This window comes from Monodelphis domestica, chromosome 3 (genome assembly GCF_027887165.1).
Source record: "Monodelphis domestica isolate mMonDom1 chromosome 3, mMonDom1.pri, whole genome shotgun sequence".
NCBI lineage: Eukaryota > Metazoa > Chordata > Mammalia > Didelphimorphia > Didelphidae > Monodelphis > Monodelphis domestica.
The window spans coordinates 142,471,930-142,488,120 of NC_077229.1; the positions used below are offsets into that span (position 1 = coordinate 142,471,930).

The following is a 16,191-nucleotide window of genomic DNA, read 5'->3' on the forward strand; positions in this document are numbered from 1 at the left end:
AGTGATTTGTCTGGGGTCACAAAGATAGTAAGTGTCTAAGGCTGGATTTGAACTCAAGATAAGGAGTCATCCTTACTCAAGGACCAGTACTCCATCCAATGCACCACCTTGCTGCCTCTACTAGAGGCAGCAATATTATATATTATATTATATATAATTATAATCTATTGCAGCTCTGTATTTCACTTCTCACATAAACTATGCTTCCTCCCTAGCATGTATTCCATGCATAGCAGCTACTTAGCAAATTTTTGTTGTATCTGTAATGTGTATTTAACAACATAATGGGTAGAAGATGAGCCTATCTTGTTTCAAGACCTGCCTCTGACAAATATTTGTTGTTTTAATAGTTATTTTTGTTCTCTTCAGTTTTGTCTGACTCTCCAAGACCCCATTTGGAGTTTTAGTGGAAAAGATACTAGAGTGATTTTCCATTTTTCTCCAGCTCATTTTACAGAAGATGAAACTGAGGTAAATAGGGTTAAGTGACTTGCCCAGGGTCACACAGCTAGTAAATATCTGAGGCTGGATTTGAATTCAGAAAGATGAGTCTTCCTGACTCCCAGCTCCCTGCCAATGAGCTACCCCAAGTAAATATGGGCAAGTCCCTTAACTTGGCCCAGGCAACAATCTTATAAGTTCCCATCTACATCAATAGTTTCCACACTGACAATTCTCAACATTGATGAAATCACATCTAGACCAAAACCTAAGAACAACAAATATGTGTTCAAGAGCCTGAAGAGCAAAATCTATAATGTACTTTATTATTGGTTGAAAAAAAGTTCTCTTCCTGAAAACACAAACATACACACACGCACACACACAAACTGAGTCAGTGAGCTGATAGCAATTAGTGTTTAGATCCCATTGAATGGTTTTTCAGGAATGTAAAAATGAACAGCCCACAGCAACATAGAGTCAACCAACCTGAAGGGTACTCAAGATGTGCTATGTTCTGATGACTTCATTAATGTTAAAAATGCTTTGGAATTTTCAAGGGCACTCTTTGTCTCCTTGTGGATGAAAGCAGTTGTAAACCTTAAAATTTCTTAGACTTATAAATGTTGAAAATTTCACCATTGGGAAATTTCATACTTGGAAAATTTCTTACTGATAGTCTATTGGAATGTGAACCTCATTGGCATGGGAGGTTCCTCCTCCTCCCTTCTTAAGATTACTTTAGGACAGAAACCTTTTGCTGAACAATGGAAAGGGCTTTGACCTATGCTTAAGCATAGAACAGGAAGTTCTTTGAGTCATGATTGATTTTAGAATTGATACAATAGAGATACTTGGAATGACAGAACCAGGTCTTGGAACTTCCAATCTCCACCCTACTCAGTCCTAACAGGATTTAGGAAGGGCTGCAGCATAGATCAAAATTTAATTATTCCAATCTCCACCCTACTCGGGGTAACAGGATTTAGGAAGGGCTGCAGCAAAGGATCAAGATTTAATTATTTGAGAATATGACCTTCAACAGACATGTGCAAAGCCACAGACCTCTGGGTGGTCCTGGGTTAAGGTAGAGCCACCATTGGCACAGGGAAGACATGGACAGTGATTGGTAGATGTGAGAACTGAGGGGAGGGAACTTGGATGGTTTCCTTAAAGATAGCGGGGTCTGAGGACTAGGTGTGGTTGGTTGGAGAGGTTTTGCTCTGAGAGGTTGTGCTCTGAGAAGCTTGCTCTGAAGGAAGCTGGAGGTGGAGGCCCCTGAGACTGTTTCTCCATTTTGGTCATGTGAGTAATAGGGACTGATCTCTTTACCTCAGCTATCTAAGGGCTTGGGCCTTTTGGCCCAGCCTAAACAGAAGGGGTATTTAAGCCCTATTCCCTTCTCTCCCCTTTCTCTCTCCCCCTCTCTCTCTATCTCTAATACCTTTCTTCCTCCTGTTTGTAATTAAACTCCATAAAAGGTTGACTGCTGACTTGAGTTTTCATTTAGAAATTACATAGCTAAATTCCTTGGCGACCTTAAATTAATATATATCAGTCTTTTAAAGTGATTTCCTTGTCACACAGTCAAGGCTATTAGTTTAAAAATTAGAATTCTGCATAGGATTTTTGCACAAGTGAATGTACTTTTGTAACAATACTTATTTTCTATCTTTTCCTTTTTTGCATTAGAGCTTTTATTTTATTAATTTATGGAACTAACTACTAATGAGGAAACCACTTACTTCAATGCAGATTAGCAATTCCTCTGTAATTCATAGAGAGAATCATATGGGTCACTGAAAGGTACAGTGATTCACCAAGGATCAACAAGTCTATACATGTGATATGTTAGACTTGAACCAAGGTCATAGTAACTCTAAAATCAGCTAACTCTAGAAACTTTGATTTTCAAATTGTTTTTTTTAATACTTGCTTTCTGTTCTAGTAACAACTCTAAGACAGAAGGGCGAGGACTAGGAAAGGGAGCTAAGTGGTTTGAGCTCTATAAATGTGACTATTTCATTTGAGCTTTCCCATAGGGTGAAGTTGTTGGTTAGTCATTTCAGACTCTTCATGACCCCATTTGGGGATTTCTTGGCAAATATACTGGAGTGCTTTACCATTTCCCTCTCCAGCTCATTTTACAGATGAGGAAACTGAGGCAAACTGGTTTAAGTGACTTGTACAGGGCCACATAGCTAGTATGTGTTGGAGGCCAGATTTAACATAGGTCCTCCTAATTCCAGGCCTGAGACTCTATCCACTGTGCTACATAGCTGCCCCCTAAATCCTATTAATCCATCAACAATGAAAACTTTGTAGAAAACATGCTGAAAAGACAAAGCCAAAACAGAATGATATATACTCAAGTTACATAGCATGACCAGAAGTCATTTGTATAGAAAATACAGTGACCAAATACATTTGAATTCTAATCATGAAAAAGTATATATATAAAGAATAACTATGAATTCCCACCTCCAGAGAAAGAATTAATAAATAGAAATATGCATTATATATTTATATGTATGCATAATATACATATGTAATAACATGTTTTACATATATTTTGTCAAATGATGTCTTCTCTAGTGAAGACTGGGGAGGTAAAGAGGGAGATATCTGGGAACTTTAATATAACAAAGAAACAAATAATTAAAATTTAATAAGCATACACATAGATATATTGTTTATGTTCATAACATTATATCAATGTTATTACAGCACTGAGAGCTTGTTTTTTATTTGGACCTAAGATTTCGTTGCTGTAGAGAATTTCCAGTGTAGAATACCCTCCACTGATAAAGATATACCACTTATCTACAAGTTATGGTCGTGACTAGGACAGTTGAGAGGACAAAATGTTTACCCATTGTCATGAAGCTAATATATTTCAGAGTAAGAACTTGAACCCATTTTCATCTGACACTCATTTTTACTCGGTTCTCATTAGGGTTACTAACATAATCCAATTCTATTCCATTCGAATGTAAGCTTCTTAAAGGCAGGGGCTCATTTTGCTTTTTTTTTTTTAATATTCCTGTCGTAGCACAGTGCTTGGTACTGTGAATTTCAAAACTATTCCACCCTAATCAGATCTTCTAAAGAATGGTCTGATTAGGGTGGAATTCTTTTGAATTTAGATTTTTTCAGTCTCAACTATAATTTTAACTGTTACAGTACATGATAAGGGCTTAACTTGAATGCCAACAGTCTCTCAGATGAGCACAATTTCCTCAGAATGGCAATTCCATCTACCTACACACGAATGAAGATCAAAGTTGCTAAATGAGTGGATACATTTGTTCTTCATTGCCCTACAGATAGTTCTCCAGTGCCGCCTCCCCATATTTAGCGGAGCCTTACGTGATAGACACTTATTCAAATCTCAAAGGATTTGTATCTCATTTAGACCTATCAATATTTGCAGTCTGATAGTGTATTCTCTGAGAACTCTAGTCTCCTCCATATTGTGATAAAGTATTGGAATGGGGCTTTAGGAGAATAAAATAATATGTTGAATATCATAGCATTTGTGTAAAGTTCTATGCAAACCTTAAAGCCTGATATAAAGTCTATTGTTATTACAATTAAATATAGAAATTTAAATGTGAAGCAATTCAGTTTAGTGGATGGTGTCAGAAAGTCCTAGGTTCAAATCTCCCCTCTGACAGATACTAGCTGGGTGGCTCCAAGCAAATCAGAACTTCTCACTACTCTGGGACTATGATGTCAAAATCAAAAAAGAAATGGGAGCTACAAAACTAAGTATGGATCCCTATAGACTATGTAATGACTTGGAAAACCACATATTAACATTATCTATTGTATCTCTATTAATTTCGTTAAACATTTCCCAATTATATTTTAATCTGTGTAGGCCATGTGTTTGACATCTCTGCTCTAATAGGCTTAAGAATATATATTACAGAGAAGGTACTAATCTGCTTTGGTAGAGAGAGTTTCCTCATCTGGAAGATCTCCATAGCAATGAAATCAATGGTCCTGTCTAAATCCTATATTACTTTAAAACTCACAAATATGTAAAGAACAACATAATTTTATACAAAGTGTGAGTTTCCCTTTGTATTTTGTCCCAAGGGTAGAGGAAAAGAAGCAAAAAAAAGGAAAGATATAGATGGTCATACAGACAGGTTTTTTTCCATGTAATGTCTTAAAATCAGACTTTCCTATAGATGCTAATGGGACTTGTGCCAGGAAAGGGGCCATAATACTGACAAATACTTTGTAAATGCCAGTGAAAAAAATAATTACTCTTATTTCATGAAACAAAAATTCATTTAATACTAGGCATGTGGTGCTGCCTCTTGTGATCACAAAGAAACTGCTTTAAATAACTATATTTGGCTTCCTAGGGAAGTCACAAATGCTTGCATGGACTCGACTCAAATGCTAAAAAGTGTCTGTGCAAATATTAATTTCCCCCTTTCAAGAAAAAAAAATGTAAAATGTGCTTTCTGACATGTCCAAGAACAAGAACAAGAAAATACCTTCATCCCTAGCATGGTAGAATCAGGCTCCCACCTTTGGATTTGGGCCAAATCACACTCTTCAGAATATATTAACTTCATTCCTGAGGGAAATTTGGGAGGAAAGCCAAGGAGGACCCTTTCATTAACCTCTTCATAGTGGCAGGGCTGGGCTTGATGCTCAGAGAGATTAACATTTATTTAGAAAAAAATTTCTCTATCCCACAGACCTTTAATGAGAAAATGCTTAAGAGAAGTATAATCAAGTAGGAGAGAAAATTTCTGGAAGTCAGTCTGCTGAAATGCCATCCTACACAACAATAAGAAAGTTCTTCATTGTCTACTTTTCCATCAGAAATAGATTCTGAAGGGCTCAGACATTTTAATTTTGAAAGAACTGCTACCACCTTTGGCTGTAGGTCTGCTTGGGAAATAAATGACAAGCCACATGTGGAAATCTAAATCAGATTCTCATGAATTTGACAAAATCACTTATATTATTATATTATGATAACATTCAATTAGTGCCACACTCAGAGACTTGATAAGAATTAGTTTATTATTTTACATGTATTATATTGGTGAAAGTTATGAATATCTGAATCACAATAATCAACAGACACACCTACAGAAGCTCAAGGAGTTATCTCCCAAGAGGGAAGGAAAATAGATTTGTATCTTTGCATCTATAAAAATTATACATATTTTTTACAGAACTTTTATTTCTTTGAAATGTTATAAAGGGTCAAATTTCTTTCTTCTACCTTTAAGAGGTAGGGCTAAATCAATCCCCCATATGGAAGAGAATGGGGAACCTTCTTCTAGAAAGGCATAACAATAATATACAATAGAAGTCCTCTGTTTCCCTGTTTGGAGAATTTGCAGATATTCTATCTTTGGTTCCAATATGCCAACAATGAGATGTTGAATCAGATATTCATTAGCTGTATAGAACTAATGGAAGTACATCCCAAAGTCCCTAGTCAGGTAGGACCTTGCTTTTGGTCAGATTCTCTTCTGCTTCACTGTATTCTGGTAAAAGGTACAATGCTTTTAGAGCATTGGGCCATCAGTGGCCTATAAATAGGAGCTTCTATCTTTCACTTTTTTGTATTTGTTCTTTCTTGTTTCAGAATTTTCTCTAACCATAACTGGCATATGGTGACCCAGCATCTCTTCTTGAGTACTAACAAGACAGGAAACTCACTATACCACAAGAGTGGAGATATCATTTTTGGATCCCTAATTGTTAGAAAATTGTTCCTTCAACTGAACCAAAATTGAATTCACTATTACTTCTACATAATCATCTTATTTTTCCTCTGAAATGCTTAAATAAGTTTAATAGGCGTAGCTAAGTGGCTCAACTGATAGAGAGCTAATCCTGGAAATGGGATGACCTGAGTTCAAATCTGGACTCAGACACTTCCTAGCTGTGTAACCATGGGCAAGTCACTTAATCCCAATTGTGTAGCCCTTACTGCTCTTCTGCCTTGAAATTGATTCTCAGTATCAATTCTAAGACAAAAGTTAAGAGTTTGGAGTTTTTTAAAAGTCTAATAACTCTCCAAAGTGATAGCCCTTCAAATAACTGAACAGAGATGTCATGTCTTTTATTTTATTTTCAAAATAAGAATTTGTGTCTTTTGAATCCTTTACAGTTTACAAAGTGCTTTAAGTTCTAAACAAATTCATCTCTAAGGCAAGATTTCCCAAATCCTTATAAAACATGGTTTTGAGTTTCTACACTTCTTCTCTGGGCATGCCCAAGTTTGTCAATACCTCCCTTAAATCTGATTGGCATAGTTAGTGCTGGGATGGGTGTAAAGATGGCAAGTGAGATATTTGTGGTACTAAACCTAGCTTTAGCTTTAAGTAGGAGATAACCTGAATTCAAAGGATGGGTTTTATTTGACAGTTCTTTAACCTCCAGGAATTCCTTCTTGTAACTGTCCAAACTAAACAAAGCATGAACCAAAAACAGCTTGACGGAAAAGAGCTTTTCCATCTTTCTGTCATTACTCAGTACACAATCACATTATCATATATCTAACATGGTTTTAGAGCTCTCAGTATCAGCATATTGAGTGACTTTTCTTGAAAGAAAGATGTTGGAAAAATAGAGGAATAATTGAAGAACTTAGACAACTGGAGTTTGCCTCCCTCTAAATAGAAAAATTATGTTACAGGGGATTATGGTAACAAATACATATTAGATTTAATAAATAGGAAATTAAGTTCTTTTAAAAAGAAATATTATTAATGTCTCTTATTTTTGCAACCCAGTTTTTTCAGATATTATTTTTAAAAACCATACCCCAAAGAAACCATCATTGTAACAAAGAAAAACAGTTAAAAGCAAAATCTACCAATACAGTTACCTAGCGTACTGATTTCTACAACATCCTGTCCTTGTAGTTCCCTCCACCCTGTTAAAAGAAGATGAGTAACTGCTTCCTAATCTCTTCTCCAAGGTAAATTGACTGTTATGGAAATTAGTAATTTTTCAAAAATGAACATTATAAGTATAAATGAAAATTGGCATTATACCTTCATGAGGTCTTTTAATAATTTATACAAAAATTGAAGTCAGAAGACTATGGTTCAAATCCTATCTTGGATCATTCCTAGGTATCTGACCAAACACAAGTCATTTCCTCACAGTCTATTTTCTCATTTGTAAAATGGGTCAGTACTTACACTAACTACCTTACAAGGTTGTTGGCAAGAAAGCACTTTGCCAATCACAAATCACTATAAAAATATGGTGACACATGTAAAAACCTGCAATTGCTCATTGGCTATGGGAGGGGGGAGGGAGGAAGGGAGGGAAAGAACATCAATCATGTAACCATGGGAAAATATTCTAAATTAATTAACTAAATAAATTTAATTAAAAATATGGACTATTATATAACCATCCAATAAAAATATTACCTTCAGCTTGGAAAAAAAAATTGGAGTCATAGTCAGAAGGGTTTGATTATAATAGATGACATTTATATAGTGTTTTAATTATGCTTACCTCACATTATCCTCACAACAATACCAGGAGACAGGTACTATTAAAATCCTCCAAGAGGAAATTGAGGCAGACAGAGATTAAGTAATTTGACTGAAGTCACATAGCTAGTGTCTGAGGTTAGATTTGATGACTCCAAGTCTGAAGCTCTCAATCACTGTCCTATCTGCTGTAGTCTTGTTCTGTTACTTATTAGTTGTGTGATCAGATGAAAAATGCTCCACTTCTCTGGACCTCAATTCCCTCACCTCAGTGAGGAGGTTAAATTAGATCATCCAAAAGGTGCTTTCAAGCTCTGACTTTTTTCTACAATACTGCACTTCAATGAACATTTCTTAAGTGTCTAGGATAAGAGTGATAGATTATTTTTGTGGGCTAGACTGGTCCTTTGAGAAAGTAAGGAGACCATTTGTTTCCTGAGGCATAAAAGGCCTAGTCCAAGGGGAGATTACTATGTGGAAGACCCCTGTAAATGGTTAATTAGTCCATGTTGCTGTTGCATCATTTCAGTCATGTCCAACTCTTCATTGCCCCATTTGGGGTTTTGTTCACAAAGATACTGGAGTGGTTTGCCATTTCCTTCTCCAGCTCATTTTATAAATGAGGAAACTGAGGTAAATGAGGTGAAATGACTTACCCAGAGTCACATAACTAATAAGTGTCTGAGAGACCAGATTTGAGCTCAGGAAGAAGAGTTTTTCTTGTCTTGAAGCCAGACACACTCTACCCTCAAGAACTTCCTAATAAGCTTGCTATTTACAGACCACCAATTTAAAGCAAAAAAAAAAAAAGATGAAGAAATTGAGGCCAATAGATGGACAATTATTTGGCCAAAGCCACACAAAGAAGAAACAGAGTTAAAGACTAGAGTCCATGTTGGCCATCTTGGTTTAGGTCCACTGTTCCTTCTACTCTACCAAACTGCCCCCATTCTCTCAAAGAGCTGTGCATGTAGAAAAATCACATTTATCCCTTCTTCAAGATTACCATTATATATATATATGTATACATACATATATATATATATATAAAATACATGATTACTTTTTTTAAAAAGTAAACTAATATAAATCAGGTCTTAGTTTGGCCAAAATTTTCATGTAATATCTTGCATGTGTGAGGTTGTTGGCATATTATTTCCTCCATTAGAATGTGAGCTCCTTAAGGGCAAGGACTGTGTTTTTTGCCTTGCTTTCTATGTCCCCCTACTAACTCCCCAGAACTGACTGTTCTAATTTCTGATGATTTACGGCATATACACAGTCAGTCCACCAATCACAAGCATTTAAGTGCTTACTGCGTACTGACTAGGGATTCAGATGAAGGTAAAAATAGTCTCTGCCCTCAGGAGCTGACATTCTAATTGGAGAGACAATATATAATGAGGTACATACAAGACAGATGAGGGGTAGATAAAAGGTCCCAGTAATACCTGGAAATATCACAGAGAAAGTTTGTTCTCTTCTGGAATCTTCTAGTCCTGAAGGCAAACTGTGAAATGCCTTCAATAGTCCTATGAATCACCATAACTAACACACAAAGGTGCTTAGCATTTGGTCTAATAATAACTGCTCTTACATTGTGTTTCAAGGTTTCCATAACACTTTTACACATATTATCTCCCCGGATTTCGGTGGAGTTGCTGCTAAGGTATCATCCCAATTTTTCAGATGAGGAAAATGAGGCTCACAGAGAATGACTCATGGTCACAAAACTGGAAGTGAGCATTTGTTATTTGGTCTCCTGACTTGAAATTCAACATTCTATCCACTATACCTACTAATTCTAAGGGGGGAAGGGAAAGGAGTGATCAAATGGATCCAAGGTTCTTAGTGCAGATCTTAGATGTAACATGCTTAAGGAGCCATCACACCAGAAGCAATCAAGGTGCTTTCCCTTCTGCCACAGCTAGAGCTCAGTTTGATGGCTATGGAGGAACTCCTAAGCCTATTGGGGTTGGGGTTTTTTTTTGTTGTTGTTTTGGTTTTCCAGATTACATATTAATGCAATTTTAAAATAAATTTTAAAAATTTTAAAAATAAATTCTAAGACCTTCTGTCTTAGAAGCAATACTAAGTATTCATTCCAAGGCAAAAGAGTGATGAGGGCTAGGCAATGGGGGTGACTTGCCCAGGGCCACACAACCAGGGAGTGTTTGATGTCAGATTTGAACCCAGGACCTCCCTTTTTTAGCCTGGTTGTCAATCCACTCAAACCACCTAGCTATTACTGATATATACAGTACATGTAATATAATTTTTTAAACCTTTACCTTCTGTCTTAGAATCAATACTGTGTTTTTGATTCTAAAACAGAAAAATGGAGAGGGCTAGGCAATTGGGGTTAAGTGACTTGCCCAGGGTCATACAGCTAGAAAGTGTCTGAGGCCAAATTTGAACCCAGGACCTCCCATCTCTGGACTTGACTCTCAAGCTACAGAGCCACCTAGCTGCACCCCACCCCCAAAATACAATTTTTAATTTTTGTTTATTTTTTGACATTTTCTGATGCATATTCTCCACCACCCCCACTCTAGACCCATCTCTAAGATGTGTCTATCATACAATATATATTTCTATGTGCATCATGTTATAAAAGAAGAATTTTAAATGGTGTGCTACAATTTGTATTCAGACTCCAATCAGTTCCTTCTGTGGCATTGCTTTAACTTATTGTTCAAGCCCCTTGGTCATTTAACTTCAACCTGTTTTCTTCCCTTTATTCTACATTAGTCTTTATCACATTCCATATCCTTGCTAGATCATATTCCAGATTACTGGCGATCCCCTAATCTTGTCTGCCTTCTCCCACCTCCATGTATTCAAGCAGGACATGCAACAAAATGTAACTAATATTACATTTATAATTTTTTGTACAAATTTACAAATTAACTACAACTATGTAACTGGTGAAACATTATATTATTAACTCATTAAGTAGCACAGTTATATATTAGCTAAAAACTGGTAACATTCGTTTTATTAGTAGTCAAGAAACTGGATCATTCCTTTTTGGCTTTGGTCAGTATCCACCCCAAACGCAGCTAACCTATAAAAACCTGTTTTACTCATTCCCTACCACTGTGGGCAGGGGGTGGTATTGGGAAGGTGGGGGAGGGCAGGGAATACATTTCAATAGTGTACATGACATCCAAGAATACAGAAGATGCTTAATGAGTTTGGCAAACAAAACAGACAAACATGGAAAGATGGGGGGGGGGGGGTGCATGTGTGTCTGTATGTGTGTGCTAAGATTTAGCTGACAGTAAAGAATATCATAAAGTTTTCAATTACCTTGACCCTTGACAGAACTGGAGAAATGGACAATTGCCCCCAAAACTGGAAGCAGCCAGAACCAGGTCTTGCCTTGAAAACTCTTCATCTTTATCTCCTACTTTTTTTACATGAGTTGTCTCAGCAAACCTAGACACAGAGCACAAAATAATTTCATTATATATATACATACATATATATAACTGAAAAATGTATATTAATAAATATATAATTATATATACAAATATATGTAAACATAATATATAATTATATAGTTTACATACTATATAAATATATATAAAGTATATTACATATGCATTATTGCCTTAAGCCACACTGATAGAACAAGTGAAATGATCCAGTTGTATCCCTAAAAGAAACAAATGATCACTGAAATTTATTCAGTGCCTTATAATGGACAAATGCCTCAAAAAACATTATCTCATTGGAACTCTCATCAATTTCATCTCAAGTGCCACCTCCTGGATGTCCTTCCTGATTTATACTGTGGTTATAAGCTGGCAATGGAATCACTCTAGATTTAATTTATGCAGATTTTGCATTTATTTATGCTATATATTCCTAGTGGAGCATAAGCTTCTTGGGGGCAGAAATAAGCTTGCTTTTGACTTTGGGCCCACAGTAACTGGTACATAGTAGGTGCTTAATAAATGCTTGTTTAATTGAATCAGGCCTCAAAACAATCCCATGAGGGAAATATTGCAGGTATTATTATCACCATTTTAGAGGCTCAGAGACAGAAATCAAAGTGGCTCATAATCACATACCTTTTTAAGTATTAGAAATAAGAGTCAAACTTGGATCCTTTTTATTCAGAGTCCACTCATTACTCTATTTTATATCACTTCACCCATCAAGCCACCAAGCCCAAAGCTCTCACTTAGGGCCCATTCCCTTAGAGTAATGCCTTGACTCTTTTTACACATTAAATCACTATCAGTCATCTTTTGGCATACTTTAGTTTATCAGAGATTAGTAAACTTAAAGGGTGATGTAATGGAAACCAAACTAGCTTGGGAGTCATAAAATCATGTATTTAGAGCTTGGAGAGATTTTAAAGATATCTAATCTAGTCTTCTTAATCTGGGGCCTAAGAATTTATTGCTGTTATTGTCATTTTCACTTGTAAATATAAAACTTGATCAAAGGAAGACCATGCAAAAAATATTGTGTAGCCTGAGAGATTTCAGGTAAGTAGGAGAAGAGAAATATTAATCACTTATTTTGTGTAGACATTAAAGATGGAAACAAAATCTATGGACTAGAAGGAATCTCATAGATTACTAACCCTTATACCCAAAATAGATATACCCTCCACAGCACACCCATTAAGTTTCTCCTCCCTAGTTTCTTGAACTGGTTTTCATTTATGGTTTTAAATTCCTTCACCATCTTGATAATCCCCCCCCCCCCCAAGCACTCTCTAACTATGTAAATTCTGCCTCCATTTCTACCAGAAAATATATGTGATATTGTTTCAGGTGGGACCACTTAACACCTTTTCAAATTGATAGAGTGGATTACAAAATCCACTTGTATACCTGAAAGCTATTATTAAATCAAGCCTCTGCCTTCTCTTCTCCAGACTGAATACTTCTCAAAGACCTTACTGTCTAACCATTTGTAGCTTTCTTCTGGGCTTCTCCAGTTTGGGCCTTTTTTTCATTTATGGGGATCAGTCAAGGAGTAGCTGATTTTTTAAACAAACAAACATGTATGCCTAATATTTACTTAAAAGACATGTCTAAGACTTTGTTAGAGTTTATTTTGGAACAGCACTTTGGAGCCCATCTCCAAAAGCTCAGCAAAAAAAAAAAAAACCCTGTAATATCTCCCCTGGTTTAGGGAATAAATGATGTAACAAGCAATAGGTAGCCATAATAGGGCATACATAGCTAAGACTCCAGCAACCTTAGCCACAGTAAGAGATCCAGGAAAGAAATTAGTGCTAAAGGATATGTGATCAGGATACTTATAGACAACATGGGCTAGAGAGGGGTCTTTTTAAAAATAAATAAGTAAATTGTTTGGAAGTTTAAAAATAAATTAATTATACCACTGTTTGGTATTAAAGAGAAAAAAGGGACTCAAAACAAAAACAAAAGAACAAGAAAACCCCTTCTGAAATTCTTATATTTACTTTCTTACAAACTTCTAGACTCAGGCATGAAATAACATGATTTCATGCTTGGCCAAAGTGAATTTTCTCAGCCTTCTGAGTTGACATGTCATCTGAAAAGTGCAAGTCTAAGGCCTCCCCACTACCCTCTGTCGTCAACCACCAAGCCTAAAGTTCTCACTTAGTAAAGATCTATTCCTTTGGATTAATGCCTTGACTCTTTTTTACATATTAAATCATTATCAATTACTCATCCTTTGGCATATCTTAACTTATCAAAGATTAGTAAACTTGAAGGGTGATGTAATGGAAACAAAATGAGTTTTGTTGTTATAAAATTACAGATTTAGAACTTGGAAGAACCGTAGAGATTATCTAACACAGGAGTTCTTAATCTGGGGTCCAAGAATTTTTTTTCACATATTTATAATCATTCCAATAAAACTGGTTTGCTTTGCAATTCTATATATTTGATGTTATGTATTTATCATTATTCTGATAAGAAGTCCATGGGCTTCACCAGATTGCCATAAAGGGTCCAGGATGCAAAATAAATAAATAAATAAATAAAAATTCCATATTCCTGATCTAATCTGACCCCTCTCGTTTAAGAGATGAGAAAATCTGAACCCAGGGAAGTTGAGTGATTTGCTCTAGCTCACCTATTTAGCAAGGAACAAACTTCTTTAGATTTTAAGCTCCTTGAGGGCAGGGACTATCTTTTTATATACCTCATCACTAAGCACAGTATTTGGCCCATAGTAGGCACTTAGTAATTGTTTATTAATTGATGGAAAGCTGGAATTTTAATCTAGCTCCTCTGACTCCCAGTCTAAAGCTCTTTCTACCACCCCATATTGCCTCCAAGGACCTAGGTTTGAATCCTGATTATACTCCCTTATTCCCTGGGTAATACTGAGGCACTTTCAGTCTTTCCAACAAGTATTTATTTCAAGTCTGCAACATGCAAGCCACTGTGTTTGTGGGACAAAATAAAATAGAAAATGGTCCTTACCCTCAGGGACACCCAGATAAGTATATCCAGAAAATTAGAGAATGATGGAGAAACACATAACTAAGAAGATCTGGAGAAGGCACACTGTGGAAAGATGGCAGAATAGGATAGAAGATTTCCTCACTCTCCAAATTCCCCCACAAATAATTAAAAATAGTGCCTCAGAGTGAATTTAAAGTGGCAAAAATAGTTAAGAATGCAACACAGGCCAACTTGAGAAGAAACTAGAAGAGGTCTGGGTGACTGTTTCATAACCAAAACAATAGACAGCAGGGTTTGGAGGCAACTATGTAAGTCTCAGCCTCAGCTTCAGAACCTTCAATCAACTGTGTTGGGGTTGGGTGTCTGACTGGGAGAAGATTGCAAGGCCTATGTGTGCTGACTAGGTGTTATATCAAGCTGTGACTACAGAAGAGAAGAAGTGAATACACATGAGTTAGTGCAGTTAAAGGAAATGAGAATCCTGGGAAATCAGAGTTCCTGGTTGTGGTTCAAAGATATACGGGTAAACCTCTGGAGAGGCTGCAAGGAATAAAAGCATTGAAGTTGGCAGTGTTGCTGAGGACCCTGTAATACAGAAATTAGAAGAACCAAGAGGTCAACGATCCCAAAAAAGCTCAGGAAATAACAAAAACATCAAATAACGAACCCTGAAACTTTATCCCCACATACACAGTCAGAAGTCCTACGCAGAAAGAACAAGAAAAAATAGGATGCTAAATTTTTTAAAATTTTAAGTGAGTAAGCAAAAGAGAAAGAACCTAATCATATATTTGTTGGAAAAAAAGACTGGAGATAAAATTAAGAAGAGAATTAAAATTAAAATATTACTTCTAAAATTTCAAAGAAAAGCATAAAATGGACATAAGCCCAAAATGAGTTCTTGGAAAATCTTTAAAAAGACTTTCAAAATTAAATGAGATAGGTTGAAAAAATTAGAAAAAAAAATAAAAGCAATGCATGAAAATTATGGAAGGAAGGTCAATTAATTGGAAAACTGAGAAACTCACTGAAGAGAATAACTCATTAAAAATTAGAATTGGGGAAGGGGAAGCTAATAACTTTCTTTATTTTTTTTTTAACTCTTACCTTCAATTTTAGAATCAATATAAAGTATTGGTTCCAATGGGACAAAGGGAAGCTAATAATTGCTTTTTTTTTAACATGTGCCTTTTATGTTAGAATCAATACTAAGCAATGGTTCTGACAGAAGAGCAGTAGGGGCTAGTCAATTGGGATTAAGTGTCTTCCCCAGGGCCACACAGTTAGGAAGTTTCTGAGGCCAGATTTGAAACCAGGACCTCCCATCTTCAGGTCAGAGCTTGGCAGTGAGCCACCTAGCTGAAACTTCTTAAGACAATAAGAAATAATAAAACTAAATCAAAAAGTGAAAAATTAGAAAATAAAATTTAAAATCTTATAACAAGACCAACTGACCTAGAAAACAGATTGAAGAGAAAAAATATAAAAATTCTTGGGTTACCTGAAAGTTATGATTAAAAACTTTAGACACCATACTTCAAGACATTATTAAAGAAAACTGCCCTGAAGTTTTAGAACTTAAAGATAAAGTAGAACATGAAAGCATTCATCAATTATAACCTGTAAGAGACTCTAAAAGGAAAACTCACAAGAACATTATTGTTAAGTTTTGTAACTCCTAGGCAAGGAAGAAAATATTACAAGCACCTAGAAAGGAAGGATTTAAATACCAAGGTGCTACAAACAGGATAATACAATATTTAGCAACTTCTACATTAGAACAATGAATGGCACAGAATATAATATTTCAAAGAGCAAAGGAGCTG

General features: G+C 35.8%; 1 protein-coding gene across 2 annotated transcripts in view; it reads right to left on the reverse strand.

The window, feature by feature from the left end:
- Positions 1–16,191, reverse strand: part of COL14A1 (collagen type XIV alpha 1 chain) — a 297,645-nt gene that overhangs the window by 258,563 nt on the left and 22,891 nt on the right. For both annotated transcript variants that reach the window (XM_056823153.1, XM_056823151.1), the window contains exon 2: positions 11,250–11,378. In XM_056823153.1, coding sequence (XP_056679131.1) covers positions 11,250–11,337 — 88 coding nt within the window. In that variant the 5' untranslated portion in view covers positions 11,338–11,378. The remainder of the gene's footprint in view (positions 1–11,249; positions 11,379–16,191) is intronic.